A 16,471-nucleotide genomic window follows, 5' to 3' on the forward strand; every position below is an offset into this window, starting at 1 on the left:
CTGGGAAATGCAAAAAAAATCACATTTTGGAAAACAATTTTACATTTTGCGCAAAATACCGATGGATATGGATTTTAAAATAAAAGATGTCATTAATATGGAAATGTGCAATGGCCAGGGAATTAATATATATTAACTACCATTCAAAAGTTTGGACACACCCTCTCATTCAATGTTTTTTATTTATTTTAATTATTTTCAACATTGTAGATTAATACTGAAGACATCAAAACTATGATGTAATCTGGTTTTGCCATAATCTGGATTACAACAGTAGTCAAATAGAGCTATCCATTGTGTACTAACCCTACCTCTGAACAACACAACTGATGGTCTCAAACACATTAAGAAGGCAAGTCATTCTACAAATGAACTCTTGACAAGGCTCATGTTAATTAGAAACCATTCCAGGAGACCACTTCATGAAGCAGACTGAGAGAATACCAAGAGTGTGCAAAGCTGTCATGAAGGAAAAAGGGGGCTACTTTACAGAACCTAAAATATAAAACATATTGTTCTTTGTTTAACACTTTTTTGTTCATTAAATAATTCCATATATGTTCTTCCATAGTTTTGATGTCTTCAGTATTAACCTACAGTGTTTCAAATCATTAAAATAAATACAAACCCTTGAATGAGAAGGTGTGTCCAAACTTTTTAATGGTAGTGTATATATGACATTAACAACCCTGTTTCCATGTAAAGTATTTTGATTCAGACTGATAAGAGAACACCTCAAAATGTGTTCCTGCCAATCACAGCTATATCTGATTTGGAATTATCTATTTTTTTATTTTTAAGTTATATTTTTGGACATTTTTGGCTTTATTGATAGGCCAGCTGTAGCTGAAATGTGGGGAGTAGAGAGTGGAGGAAGACATGCAGCAAGTGGCCGTGCCTGGGAGTTGAACCGGCGACCTCTGCAACAAGGACTACAGCCTCTGTATGTGGGGCGCTTAGACCGCTGGGGCCACCATCAACCCCTGATTTGGAATTTCAAAATAAAAACCATTGGTGAGACTAATAGTGGACAACCTCATAATGTAATCCTGCCAATCCCAGCTCTATCTGATGTTATTTCAAAACAAAAGCAACTTGAAATTTCAAACACACAATTTTTGCACATTTTCATATTACAGACGTCTTTTATTTGAAACTCCATATTAGATTGTTGCGTTCACTGTCAGAATCTGTCGTTTGTAAATGAGTTGTCTTAAATGTAAATTTGTTTTGGTCTTGTTAAAAGTGTTTAATGTCATTTAGTTTTATAAAATGTAAAAATGTTTTCCAAAATGTAAATTTGTCTCCAACTTTGTAGAAGTGTTTCATCCTTTGTACATTTGCATTGCACTTCCCAGCTACTTTAGCATTCAGTCAATATAAAACTCTACATATAGTCCATGTAGTAAAGGAATGTGCAATGCAACATACCCGTGGGGCTTACTGTATGTTGCATCAGACTTTCTACACATATTGATGGCTCTAGTTGTTTCCTGGGATATATTGACGACTAAATTGGAATATGAATTTCTGTTTCTAATAACCAGGGAGTATCCGACTGAATAATGTAACACATTTCTCATTGATCTGTTATTACTGAAGTGCAGTGTGGTATAGGTGCCCTAGTTAGAGTCAGAAATCATTGCAGCACATTGAGCGAACAGTATGACCTGCAGGGAATCTGACTCACAACAGACCTGCTGCTCTGACCTGTGTTTTTAACCCGCACTGTGAACCCACTGATGTAACCCAGCATCCTGCTGTCACACCTCCCCTTAGAAACATAATTGATTACATCCTGTTGTTATTATGCAAGAGTAATCAGGGGTGCACTTTACATAAGCAGGCTGTTTTGTTTGCACTGCTTTGTCTCACCCCCTGCAGACTACAGGCTAAAGTCCTCGCAGCATCCTCTCTGGCATGTTGAGAAGTTAACTAATGAAGTTGATGCTGCATAATGCCGTTCGCTATTCTGCAGTTACCCGCTGGAATTTGTCCACGTGCACATGGAGGAGCTCACATGGAACGAGGCGTGTTTGGAACAGCTTTGGTTTATGCTAACGTCACGAACAACATAAACACGCAGAGCAGCTCTGGCTATCCAGATTGACACGCAGCTGCGAGATGCCTAGGGTGAAGGCGTAGGAAAAAGGCACATGGAGAGGACTGATCTCAGGCTCAAAGACGCTGATGAGCAGGATTATTTAGTGTGTCTGAATGCCAGCCTGCCTTATTCATCTTTCACAGTGAAGTCACAAAGTAGGGAGCAAAAGGCTTGGCACCTCAGAGTCATTTCCCTGTTTACCTCTCATGTAAGAACAGAAACCAGCTCTCGTCTCTCTCAGATCAAAGTCTTCATCAGATGCTCTGACCTCTGATCATGCTTTAGGGTATGAAATAAAAACACACATGGGACTCACATGCATCCTGTCTCCCTGTAGATTGCTGGCTACAATGCAACCCCTATGCTACAAAATAATGCAATGACTGTTATTCCCTTTTAAAACTTATACAGCGGTATTATCTCAGGGGGAAAAATTTGTTGTTTCAGATTGTAGATCAGCACATAGCCTGCCGGCTGCTCTCTAGTGATGACTGGTCTGGTCCTGAGCAGAGACTATGGGCCTGGATGTAGTCGAGGAGGTAGAAAAATCAGTGTTGTGCATGAACATGCAAAAATGAACACATTCATATTTTAATCAACAGTGAACTGAACCGCTCATGAACGGGAACTGGAATGTCGTTCACTCTTGAGGCAGAGAAGGACCGCTCACACTCAGGCAGCATCTGAGAGTTATCAAGAGTCACCAAGAGTTACTGAGTGCTGTGTTTACTGTAGCTGAAGTCAGGTTTATGGCACCCGAAATGGCTTATGCCGCTAGTAATCCAGATGTAGTGAGCGGTTCCTGTGAAGCAGCTGTTGTGAACATTTGAAGGAGTTTCATGAATGAATCAGGACAGACCCCAATGGGCTGGTCTGGTTTTAGAGAGGTGAAGCTTTTTGAAAATGTGGAATAGTTCCCTTTAAATGTTTGTTCGGTGTTTATCTAACCTTAGTCATTTTATTTTAGGGGATTGTCCAAGCAGCAACCTCCGGTCTCAAAATATGAAGCCCATGCAGAAGTGTTATAAACTGCAATTCATCGAGAATCCACTTCAGGCTGGCTGCAGAAACACCGGAAACCACATCCACACCCATTCAAAGAAGACAATCTTTACAGCAGAAATAAGCATGTTTACAGCCTGGTTCAAAAAACATCTTGCCTCTACGTAGCTCATTTCTCTATCGGCACACACTTTACAGGTTCAGAAGATATTAAGATTACGAGCTTCTACCCAAATAAGTCAATCATGACTGACTTGACTGACAGGCGGGAACACATAGCTGTTGGCTAGGATGCTCAAATCCCACCTCTTTACCTCACACTATGCCTGGTTGAGTTCTGCATTTCCAATATGGCTGCTGCCACCGATTGGCACCCTCAGGAACAGATGGGTGACGTCACGGATACTATGTCCATTATTTATAGAGTCTAGGGGATTGTCCCTGAGTATTGGGGTGTTAAAGTCGGATCTTTTATCCACATATTCATTTGACAGGTTGGAGAGTTAGATGTGAGATCTAAGTTTCTTGTCTTTAACTATTAATACCTGTCTGTAATTCTATAGCAGAATACAGTAATTCATGTAGTTCACTAAATGTCAGTGATTAAGGGCTGGAGACTGAAGTACAAAAGGCTCTACTGAAAAAGAATATAGATACTTTAATTCACATGTTTTGGTAATGTCCTGGGTTATCTAATTTTTGGCTGTTAGTATTTGATGTATTTTCTAAAACTATAGGTAGAGCTGTCTGCTTTTTTATCACTATTTGGTCTAATTTTGAACAACAACACAGAGTTTTCTGCCTTTTGCCACACTTGTAGCCAGAAGACAAATTTTGATTAGATGGAAAGACTGTTACCCTCCAACATTTACACAGTGGATCAGAGACATGTTACATTCTGTAAAGCTGGAGAAGATAAGGTATACTGTCAGGGGATCGAAGTTTTTATTAATATGGCAGCCCTTTCTGAGTCATGTGGACGTTTTAGGCTCTGATAATTTTGTGGATGAGTAAGCTTTCATGTCAATGTAAGTAATAAGAGGCATATGAATCAAACTGTAAGGACCCTTGAAATTCCCATTTGGCTCATGCTGCTGCTCCCCTCTTCTGTGTGTTTCAGTGCTTGTTTATACCTAGATAATAGTGTAGTTTTAACCCATAACATTTTATTTTACATTAGTTATTTTATGTATTGATTTCAATTTATTTATTGTACTTCATATGATTTATTACTATTATCATTTGTATTTTTTATTATTATAATTGTTATTATAATAATAATAATAATAATTATTATTATTATTATTATTATTATTATTATCATTTGTATTATTATTATTATTATTATTTTATTTTATTTGTATCTATTTTTTAATTATATTTGAATCTTTTGATATTAAGTTGTATTCCCTCTAAATGTTACCATGGGTGGGGGTGGTGAGGGATTTCTATTACTCAGTATATGCCATCACTGTGAATAATTACTGTTGTATTGAACATGAACTAGTTAATTTTTTGTGTGAACTTTCACAACACTGGAAAAGATTCCCCCCTGAGGAATGTATTAGTAAGTGATGGTTAGAGTCATAAATTATAAAGCATCATATATGCAGAAGGATATTATTTTACGGAATGTCCCATCATGCTGCTCAAATTCTGATGAAACTGGATGTTCAACTTCTACTGCCTCTATTCAGAGAAAAGGCCTTCCAGCTTCTCCTGATCTGAGGGTCAATCCCTACAGGGGCGGAGCCTACAAATACAATCTCTGATATTCTGCACGACACTGGATTTAGGTTTTTGATCCATTTAATGCTTTTCATGTCACACGAGGAGTTTTTAGGTCAAGTTGATCAGCTTGCAGTGCCCTGCACTTCTCCCACTCACACCTGGGAAACATGCCCGCCTGAGCAGCACATGATGGCTGCCTCACTGAACGGCTCACACGGTCTCCATGTCCACCTAGGCAGCATGTTGGCAAAGCTGCGGCCTGTATCTCTAAAAATTGAGCTTGCCCATGATATGAGCACGGATACTCAAATGTGTCTTTTCACGTCTTTAAAAGAATGATTCATATTGACTTTTTATAGCATAGATAATGTATTTAGAAAACTGATACAGAATATTTTTAAGTATTTTCATATCTGTGACATCATTTGCAGAGAAACACCTGGGCGTCCTGTATCCATCGTTCTCAGCAGATGTGTGTCTAACATGAATCTGGTTCTGTTTGAGGTTTCTGCCTGTTAAAGGACGTTTGTCCTTGCCACTGTAACTTTTGATAAAGCTTATAGTTAGAGCTGGCTCAGGCTTGGACCAGCCCTTTCATACGCTATTATAGGCTTAGACTGCCGGGGAACTGACACACTGACACACTGGGATCTAACCCCACCCCACTTACTTTTACTCTCCCTGGAGTCCCTGAGCTCTCTAGTCTCGTAGGTTCCTCTGGATCTCTGCTGTAGACAGCCTGCTGCTGTGGACGTGCCAGACTCCAGCTGCTACAACTACTACTATCCGTCTCACCACTATCATATCTCTCTCTCTCTCTTCATCTCCCTCTATCCTTCTCTCTATCACGGTCTCAGCAGATGTGTGTCTAACATGAGTCTTGTCCTGCTGGAGGTTTCTGCCTGTTAAAGGAAGTTTGTCCTTGCTAAATGCTGCAAAGTGCTCTGCTCATGGTGGATTAAGATGAGATCAGACTGAGTCCTGTCTGTAAAATGGGAATGGATTTGATCCTGTCTTGATGTTGGGTCTTTGTTAATAATAGAACATAGAGTACGGTCTAGACCTGCTCTGTTTGGAAAGAGTCTGAGGAGAACTTTTGTTGGGATTTGGCGCTTTATAAATAATGATTGGTTGATTGTGCTCTGTATTGCTGGTGTTGATACCCAAATTCCCAAAAAGTTGTGTAAGACAGGGGTTCCCAAAGTGTGGGTCGGGACCCCTGGGGGGTCGTTAAACACAAATGGGGTTCCTGAGATGTCTTCCAGAATGATGTTTTTTTAAAGCTGTGGTTGGTAATCAGATTTAGATACACTTTTTGTCATACTGGTTAAAATGATCTTTATGTGCTGATGGCAATCATTACATGATGTGTTCCTAAAAAAAGAGTGAAAAAAAACGACTATCTACAGCCGGAGTAAACCTGAGAAAACACTAACCAATTACCGTTTTTTGGCTCCCCAAATTTTAAACCAATCAAATCCCGCCCAGCCGTTCTGCCCTCCTCCTGCGCGTACATTTCCCCGGCGTGCACTCCTCCGAGTACCCGGCTCCTGCCGCTGCTTCCCCTGACTCTATTTACTGCCCCTCTCGCTCGTCCTCGGGCCTGTCCCCTCTGACCTGATGAGGTGCTTTTCTCAGGACTGTAGTCCGGATCAGAGTCTAAAAAGCTCTCACCAACAAGCAGAACAATTAATGACGTTCACTAAGTCCTACAGAAAATATAGATTTATTGTAGCGTCCGTCCGTCCGGACGCTGTAGTGATGACGAGCCGATTCGTGAACACGTTGATCTTTAATAACCGGTCACTGTCGGCCGTGATCACGACAACCAACAAAACAACAATCAATGTTTGAATGAATGAAGAACTTCTCCTCTCCTCTCTCCCACTCGCACACTCTACACCTCTCCTGATGCCTTCACTGACCGTCAACACTGTAGGAATTAAGAACATCTACACTGAACAGGTTAAACAAACAGTAGAGCTGTTACAGTTTTATATGTATTATAACTTTTCTCCTGATATCGTGTCACCGGTACAACTGGATAATGCTAGCATGATAGTTGTGAGTACTAACAGCAGCCATGTTTGTTTGTGTTTTTAACTTTCACTATGATAATGTTTTGGTGAGGACCGGTTTTCAATCAGTCACCATCATATGGTCGAGAATCAGCGGCACTCGTGCATGTGAGCGGGGGGGGGCGTCGTTTTGGAGGAGCTCCGAGGGAGGAGGGGAGGGGTTAGACGGAGTCATGAGGAAATGCTACATTCAAATTCATGCTGGTTTTCCGAGACTACCAACCCTAGCTTTAAGTTATCTAAAAATAATACATTTTACCCATTATAGTAAAAAATATCGTCAAAAACAGTAGCTAACCTTGAAATAAAACCTTGAAAATAGAAAATGAGTTTTCTGCCTTTCTTGTTGCCAGATGACTCCTAAGTTTAGGGTTAGCGAACAGTGAATTATCAAAAGCATCAGTAGCAGCAGGTTAATGCATAACGTCACAGGAAACACAGACACATGCTCATATAGGTAGGCTAATTTTCCACAGGCCAGCTAAATGAAGCCACAATAAATCACTTTGAGGGACAGTGGGGGTCCCGAGTCTTTGGCACCTATATTTTGGGGGTCCCCAGACTTTGGCACCTATATTTTGGAGTTTGCCGGATGAAAAGTTTGGGAACCCCTGGTGTAAGATATTAAAAACAGAATTTGATGATGTGGGTTTGTTAATATTCACAGAGAGGTGACCTAACTGTCTCCAGTCTGATCATTACATAAGCACAGCAGCACACCCTGCCACTGCATTATTTTCTATAAAAGGAAGCCTGACTGTTAATCCCATTAAAGCCCCCATTATCACAGATTACGGTCTTTGACATTACACAACAAAAATGATTCTGTTGTGCAGTCCTCCTCTGCCTTTCAGAAAATCCTGTTACACACTCAAAACATTCTGATGTCTTGGCCCAAATATCTTCATCCAAGGAGAGCAGATGGACCTCAGTCCTAACATCTGAAACCATAAGTATGTGTAACGTATATAACATATCGTGTCAACGTGTTTAAAAGGTCAGAGAAGTCTTGAGAGAGGTTTTAATATCAGCACTGACTCACAGATTGGTTTGAGCTTCTTTTAGCGTCTTTCATGTTTTGGTTCCATGGACGCTGCTTTAATTCGGGGGCTGCTATCACAAGCTGCTTTTGTCAAAGTCTGTTTAGTCCAGCAGGCAGATGCTCTGATAAACCATCCTAATGTGGCGTGCTCAGTGCGAACACGCTGACAGACAGGCAGGTGGTCACAGTGCAGCATGTGGAGGTTAAACAGGAAGATTCAAGGACTTAAATCAGCTCATCAGACCCACCGTGAATGCAAACACGGCCTTCTGTTTGTGACGTGGATGAATACGTATCTTCTTGCTTATACTTGTTCCACATCAACGTGATGTTATGTCACTTTATGGTTGCAGCACAGTAAGTATGACGCTGGAGACTCAGTAGTTAGCATAGCTTGGTATTAAAACTGGGGGAGCAGACAGCCTGGCTCTGTTCCTAGTGAAAAAAAGAAAGGCTTAAGCTGAGTTATTTAAACGCTGTGTGCCTGTGTGCTGACTAATATGAGTGACAGCCTGTCAGCAGCAGGAGAGTGATTACTGACTATAATAAGGACTTCTCTTTTATTTCTTTGTGCATGTTTTTACACGGCAGAGGATGAACAAAGAGAAGTAAAGGCTGTGATCAGAGTTAGTGTGAAGAGGCTGCTCCTCAGGTACGCTTCAGACCATCACACTGTGACTGAATGAGTGACAGACTTTGTGATGTGACGTGACGTGATGCGTTTAAGGAACAAGTGACTGTTAGAAAAATGGAGAAACATACAACAGCCAAAGTGAGCACTAGGAGATGACTGTGATGAAAGAGACATACATGAAGGGTGGGGGTGGGGGTGGGGGCTGACGGTAGGCTGATCTGGGTCCACACAGACTCACTTGGCCAGCTTCGTCTCTATCTGTTGGCGGATCTCCTGACGCTCCTGATCGCTGCGGACGGGGAAGATGTTGCGGTCCTCCAGCTCCTGCTTGCTGGGTCGGTTCCGAAGCTTCACGGCGAGCAGCTCCTTCCTCATCCTGCGTGGGAGGGTCCCTGAGGTTGTTGGACACATATCAGGGTTAAATAAGTACAGTGGGTTTTTAAGCTGCCAGACATAGTTTCCCAGCTTAACCCTGTGAACTGGTCTTAATAACCACACAGAGTGCCTTTGTGTTCTCCTGTACGAACTAACACCTTGTTAATGAAATAAATATCCCTATACTTAAGACGTTAATGTTTGGACCTGATGTTCTAGTTCCAGATTAGTTATACAACCCAACTCATGTCATGTGGAGAAAGAAATGTTCACATTTCATTTCACAACTTTAACAAGGAACAACAAACTCACCATGAAAACACATGCTACTCCAGTCATCACTTTAAGGCACTTTAACAGCAGTCAGAGGAGACGTGGATGGTTTGGTTATTATTGCAATATTCTCCCTTTCAACTCAGATGCTGCATCTGACTGAGGAATTTCCTTTTCATGACTTCATGTTATTATAGATCATAAACTTAGTTGGAAACCACACATAGGACACATAAAAACTAAACTTTCTAAATCTATTGGTATCTTATGTAGAGTAAGGCATCTGTTGAATAAGAAATGTCCACATATATTGTATTTTTCCCTCACTCTGCCATATATGACATACTGTGTTGAGGTCTGGGGAAGTATTTATAAAACAAACCTAGATCCTGTCATCAAACTCCAAAAATAGCTATTAGAATAATACATAAAGCTCATTATCAGGAATCTACTAATCCATAATTCATCAGATCTCGCACTTTCAAATTTTTTGAAATTGTGTCTTTCAAAACATTACAAATCCTTTTTCACGCTGGAAATAACAGTCCTTCTGTTTGTATTCAACGTTTGTTTAAATAAAGAGAAGGATGTTATAATTTCAGAGGGACGTGCGTGTTTGAAACATGTAAAGATAGAACAAATAAAATACAGATGTGTTTCAGGTTCAGGAGTCAAAATATGGAACAGCCTCACTGATGAGTTCAAATTGTGTAGTTCTTTGCAGAGTTTCAAAAAGCCTTAAACTACAAATGAATGAATGAATACAATATTAAATTATCAATACAATTAAAAAGTGATAATAATCCTATCAGATAAAATTAGCTCCTTGCACCAGTCGGTGCTCAGGCCCTAATAAGAATTAAGCAATGTAATGTATATATACTGCTTGTGTTACTTTCTATGTTCTGGCACTGCTGATGTTTTTGGGTAGTATTATGGATTGCACAGGATAGGCAAAAAATAAGCCTGGGGGTTCGGCTGACTCCGTTTTTTGGTAGTTGTTGTTGTTTTTTTATGCTGATTTTTGTTGTTGTGAATTCTATTGAAACAAATCAGTGTGAACATGTACAGTTGTGTTCTATATATTATTTTTGTTAGATGACTACTCACAAACTGTACACTTTTTAAATGAATGACCAAAACAAAATATTAATTCATTCATTCATGTTAGGGTTGATATAGCAGAAAAAACTGAAACATTATTCAAAATGCAGATTGTATTTTTCATTCTGATTACCCTCACGTGGAATTAAAATACCAAGATAAAGCTCAGAGGGAATTCTTGCTAAGTGGGAGGATCTATCTAAGGCGCATGAGAACATCTATGAGTGACAGGTCTGTTCATTGTACCACACAGACGTTTATAATGTTCCTTTCCCTTTTTAAAAAAAGTTTATAGTTAGAGCTGGATCAGGCTTGGACCAGCTCTTAGTTATGCTGCTATAAGCTTAGACTGACACACTGGGATCCTATCTCTCCTCCATGACTAACTTTAACTCTTTCTGCCCTATTAAAGGTACTAACCACAGACCTCTCTTTTACAGTTTGCTCTTATTTTTAACCAATATTTAAAAAAACCTAGAAACTAGAACAGTGATATCTCTGTTCACAGCATTTACGCTGCAGTTAGAGTACTGACTAGAACCACGAAGAGAGAGCACATCTCTCCAGTGTTAGCTTCTCTACACTGGCTCCTAATGAAATCTAGACTAGAATTGAAAATTCTTCTTCTGGCCTACAAAGCTCTTAATGATCAGACACCTTCGTCACTTAAAGAGCTCATAGTGCCCTATTACCTCTCTAGAACACTACACTCCCAACATGCAGGCCTGCTCATCGACCTAAAGTCTCTAAAAGTAGTGTGGGAGGTAGAGCCTTCAGTTATTAGGCCCCTCTCCTTTGTAATCATCTACCAGTCAGGGTCCAGGAGGCAGACACCCTCTCTACTTTTAAGAGTAGGCTTCAAACTTTCCTTTTTGATGAAGCTTATAGTTAGAGCTGGATCAGGCTTGGACCAGCTCTTAGTTATGCTGCTATAGGCTTAGACTGCCGGTGGAACTGACACACTGGGATCCTGTCTTTCCCTCTCTCTCCTATGTCTGGCTGTCACTAACTTTAATTCTTCCAGTGCCATTAAAGTTACTAACCATAGACCTTTCTGGAGTCCCTGAGCTCCCTTGTCTCGTAGGTTCCTCTGGATCTCTGCTGTTGTGGACGTGCCAGACTCCAGCTGCTACAACTACTACTATACATCTCACCACTATCATCTCTCTCTCTCTTCATCTCCCTCTATCTCTCTCTCCAACACGGTCTCAGCAGATGTGTGTCTAGAATGAGTCTGGTCCTGCTGGAGGTTTCTGCCTGTTAAAGGAAGTTTGTCCTTGCCACTGTAACTTGCTAAATGCTGCAAAGTGCTCTGCTCATGGTGGATTAAGATGAGATCAGACTGAGTCCTGTCTGTAAGATGGGACTGGATTTTATCCGGTCCTGATGTTGGGTCTTTGTTAATAATAGAACATGGAGTACGGTCTAGACCTGCTCTGTTTGGAAAGAGTCTGAGGATATCGTTTGTTGGGATTTGGTGCTATATAAATAAAGATTGATTGATTGATTGAATCCCAGTCGGAGCTCTTCCTCCACTTGGGTCACGATAAAACTCATCCAGATTAATTATTGTTACAAATGTATCTCAGTCTTTGAAGAAAAGTCAAAGATAGCACATTATAGAGTGACTAAATTTGGGATTAAGCATTCATAAAAGGCTCGTTCATACAGTCCCTCAGGACATTTGTCTCACTGTTTCTATATCATTATGTATTTGTATCTGTATGTAAGTCCCGTCATTTGCTGCTGGTGTGCCTTTCAGTCAAATTTATTTGAATACTCTGTCCCCCAGAGTCACAGACATTTTATCCCCAGCCGGCGGTGCACCAATGACCCACATCAATGACCAAGAATTAGGCCATCAGAGCAGATGTTGACGGGCTGCTGAAACTTAACACCAGGGAGTCTGCTATTGGTCATCACTTTAAATCTCCTGTCATGCTCTCACTGTAAACAAATATCAGCAGAGATCATGCTGCTTCATTAAGCGGCGACAGGGCGCCCAGATTTTGTTGGCTCTCTGGAGCAAAACCTGCACTGAGACCTACCAGAGATCACAGAGTCATTCCAGCTGTCCTGGTCACTCAAGTATTCGTTCAGACGCCAGTTCTCTTTGTTCTCATCCGACTCCTTCTTGCTCTCAGACTCCCCGGCCGGCTCCTTCTCTGTGCTGGATGAGCGGGACAGACGGCCATCTAGGCGACGTTTCAGGGATGAGCGTGCCTCCTTTGTCTGAAAACTGAGATCACACATGACAAGACGAGCCTGTCAGACACAGCTTCACCGTGTCACAGCTACAGAGTGTGGATTTACTTTGAGTAGCGTGACAGTTTCAATGGACAACTTTTTATTTGCAGTCCTAAAGAATGCACGGGTGGTACATTTGTGATAAAGGGTTAGTGAGACCAAAACAAGCTTTCTGCAAAGGTTTCTTTGTAACTGCAAACACCAGCAACAGAAAAGAAAGTGCATAAACACAAAGTCAGAGAGAACAACTCAAACATCTTACTCATGTATGTTTATTTGGATATTCAAAGAAGGCCTTGGTGTTAGATTAATGAATGTATTTTGCTGAGTTTCCTGCATGTGGATTATAAAACTATAAGCCAAGTGTAGTGAACCCTCTCCTGTGTCCAGGCAACACTTAACAGATTTCCTGAGGTGCTGAAAAGCAGGATAAAGATTAGCTGCATGAGTGAATTGACAGCTAATAATAATAACAATACCAATAGTGTGATTATGCACTGCATTGTTATATCAAAGGGGGTGTGGCAAACTTGCTCTAAGATTGTAAGTGTGTATGTAATCTATCCCTGACAGAACCATCAAATTTCAGCATGTTGGGTACTGTTCCTTTAAGTATGAAGGTCATGGGGCGCCGCTGGTCGAGCAGTTTAACCCGCAATACAGGGACCGTTTGAGCCCAGTTCTGTCAGCGCCAAGGGTTTGCTCCGTCCGTCGCGTGTTTGAAGCGTAGCTCAGCTCAGAGCAGCCAGGATCAGCTGGGTCCAGCATAAAGAGAACTACATACAAACAACAGGTTACAGAGCCTTTCTGTGGTTGAATCATTTGAAGAGTATTCTGTTACTCAGTGCTTCTATCATCTCTGAGTATGCTGCATCACTATAACGTTTAGTTTCTGCAGGTTTAGTTTTAATATGAATAACTTTGCTCTACTTTGTTGTCCTGTTACCTTCTGACACAGTTATCATCTTAAAGTCCTGTTGTAGTCGACCTGGATCACTGACATGTGGCTGTTTGTAGCTTACATCCATAATCGATGAGTATTTCTGATCTAAACGATCTTTAAACGGTCAGGAGTCTGTATATGGAGTTTTATTTTGAAATTGAGAGGATGTTGCATGCGATCCTCGTGCCTGACTTCCTGTCCAGGTCTATCTTCACTGTTGAGATTGACGCGTGCTGGACGTGGGCTTCATTAAAATTAGACTCGGCGCGTATCTTTAGTGGCGCAGGGGGAATGACTGCAACGGGAACGTATCGGCTGTTCAGTGCGCGGCGCTGACATAGCGTGGCACATCCTGTATGAACTGAGGGTAAAGTCCTCATTGCAGCGCTCACTCTCTGCTCCCCAGATATCTTGCCAATTTTCAGGTGTCCTATCAAATAAAGGCAAAAATGGAACTTTAAAATTCATCAATATTTATTTCTTACTTTTTTCATGATTCTTTAATCATGACTATGGATATACATGTATTACCATTATTTCGACTGTTACTCTTATTATTATTACATTATTACTTGCATTGTTTTCTTATTTTCATTACTATTATTACTCTTAATTTAATTATCATTGTTATAGTTATGGAGTTATTCAGCTATTTACCTGTTTATTTATTAGAATGACATCAACAAAATAATTTTATTTATATTATTATCTTTTTTATCCATTATAAGTAATAATTTATTTTAATTATTATTATTTTTCAATTATTATTATTATTATTATTATTATTATTATTATTATTATTAGGAATAATAATAATTGTATTCTTATATGAGTAAGCTTCTACATATATACGTATATATGATTGTATGTATGTATATACAGCATATATATATTTATCATTTCAATTTATGTATGTATGTATGTATGTATGTATGTATTTATGTATGTATTCAGTATTATTATTGCTATTGTTGTTATTATTTTATTATATTTATTTAGTTTATGTATGTACTTTTTTATTTTATTTAATTATATAATTTATTTTTCTTATTTCTTATTTATTTCTTATTTTTGTTTTATATACTGTATATACATATAACTTCTGATTTATAACAAATCATGAGAAAAAAAAATAGAATTTAAAAAAAAGGATGAAAGTCAAAGTCTTCCAGTTAATAAAAGGCAAAGACTGAATAATAGAATCAGGTATGTTTGCTGACTGAGAAGAATAAATAAATATTGATTAAAAAGCAGTCAGACTAGTTGAAGCAGGAGTAAACTTCATGGTGGGACTCTGCTGTAAACACAGACCACACTGCTTCTGGTTTTAGAGCGTTTGGTTAAACATGACAGCAGAAGATCCAACATATTATTTCTCATAAGTGGAAAACATGAGCACCCAAAGTTTTTTAAGTGGTTTATAAAAAAAAAAAAAAAAGGAGAGCATTGGTTATATGTTGTTATTGTTGTTATGTAATCAAGCCTATTATATAGACTCTGACATGCTATCCTTTGTTGATGAATCTGTTTTTTATTTCATAGCTTCTGCTGTGTTTCTGCAGATGTGACTGATGTCATTATATCAAGAGGAAACACCTCAAACAGAAAGTCTGACCTGTCCTGTCTGTGTTTGGTGGCCAGGGCACGGTGCAGTTCCTCAATGATACAGCTAGGGGGCAGCTGCTGGTGTAGTGACCCCAGGTGAGGGGACCCGGTGGGTGTGGAGATCCTGCCTCTCAACAGGGATCCATGAGGGTCTTTGGGGAGAGTGAAGTTCCTGGGTAGGGTGGCTGGGGACTTCTTGGTTGGAGGCCGAGGAGCACCTGAGGAGGGGAATCATCATCAAAGTTAAAGACCGCTTCAAATCAACACAGCCTCATGTCAGAGTTTTCTGGGTCACCTCACCGTCAAGGCTGCCCAGTCTGGTGAGCAGTTTGACCGGCTTGTTGGGGGGATTAGATGTGCTGGCTCGTCTCTGAGGCAGAGCTGCTGTCGCCTGGGGTTTAACTTCCACAGACTCCACTTTCCCAGTGGGCTGCTCATCGATGGGTTCACTCAGGGAGGTGCTCTCATCTTCTCCATTTTCAACCTGACTGACGTCTCCCACTGTCTTTGTGTCTTCGGACAGGTCTTGAACTGAAATGAAACATCAGCATTACTATGGTTTGATTTTTTCAGGTGGTTTCTGTTGCCACCTAGTGGACAACAAGAGGCACTGTGCCTTACACTGAAGCTGCAGTCAGTCAAGATTAACAAGGAGAGATCTTCATGTTGAGGATCAGACATTTTAAAGACAGACAGAATCTTTCACATCTAACAGTCACTCATTTCAGTAAATAATAACTTCAAATATATTAAATAAAGAGCATCCTATCTCGACGAAGGGAAAATACAAGAGATGATTCATCAAACACCTAAATAAATAAAGACAGGAGCTACCTCTTCAGCACTGCTCAAAGCCATGTACCTTCACGTACACACAGCTTTCCTTTTTTTTTTACCAACTTCCTTATTCTACTTGAAGTTATTTCTTATATTCTTTATTTCTCTGTTTTCCTTTGATCGTTTTCAGTATGAACAAAAACAACTGACAATAAAAAAACTAACTATACTACTTATAAAAAGGCAGATATAACTGCTCTAAGATAAAACCCTTCTGTGATGTTGTAAATAGGACTATAAATGACATAACAGGTTATGAGATTCCAAACAGTTGAAGAGACTGTTCAAGGAAAAGACAGGATATCTATATAATGGAAAAGCTGACATACCAACTAAAGCTCAGAGGACATACCTACGACAAGAACTGGAGAAAATGGAAAACATACACAGAAAGTGAGAACAGCTAGTAACTGAACTGTCTGGAAGTGACTAAGAGGGAGGACTCACATTCTATAAATGCCCCTGAAAATGTTTAGGTCAAGCAACGACCTCCAGT

The 16,471-nt window shown here is 40.0% G+C and overlaps 1 protein-coding gene across 4 annotated transcripts in view; it reads right to left on the minus strand.

The window, feature by feature from the left end:
* Nucleotides 1-16,471, minus strand: part of phactr3b (phosphatase and actin regulator 3b) — a 74,486-nt gene that overhangs the window by 24,664 nt on the left and 33,351 nt on the right. For 2 of the 4 annotated variants that reach the window (XM_034682941.1, XM_034683718.1), the window contains exons 5-8: nucleotides 15,439-15,669; nucleotides 15,149-15,356; nucleotides 12,392-12,582; nucleotides 8,830-8,983 (exon numbers count right to left, since the gene is read on the minus strand). In XM_034682941.1, the coding sequence (XP_034538832.1) occupies nucleotides 8,830-8,983; nucleotides 12,392-12,582; nucleotides 15,149-15,356; nucleotides 15,439-15,669 (784 nt within the window). Of the gene's footprint in view, nucleotides 1-7,926; nucleotides 8,393-8,498; nucleotides 8,695-8,829; nucleotides 8,984-12,391; nucleotides 12,583-15,148; nucleotides 15,357-15,438; nucleotides 15,670-16,471 lie in introns of those variants that run through there. The other 2 variants (XM_034685043.1, XM_034684461.1) reach the window with 2 other exon arrangements.

This window comes from Notolabrus celidotus, chromosome 1, assembly GCF_009762535.1.
Source record: "Notolabrus celidotus isolate fNotCel1 chromosome 1, fNotCel1.pri, whole genome shotgun sequence".
Taxonomy (NCBI): domain Eukaryota; kingdom Metazoa; phylum Chordata; class Actinopteri; order Labriformes; family Labridae; genus Notolabrus; species Notolabrus celidotus.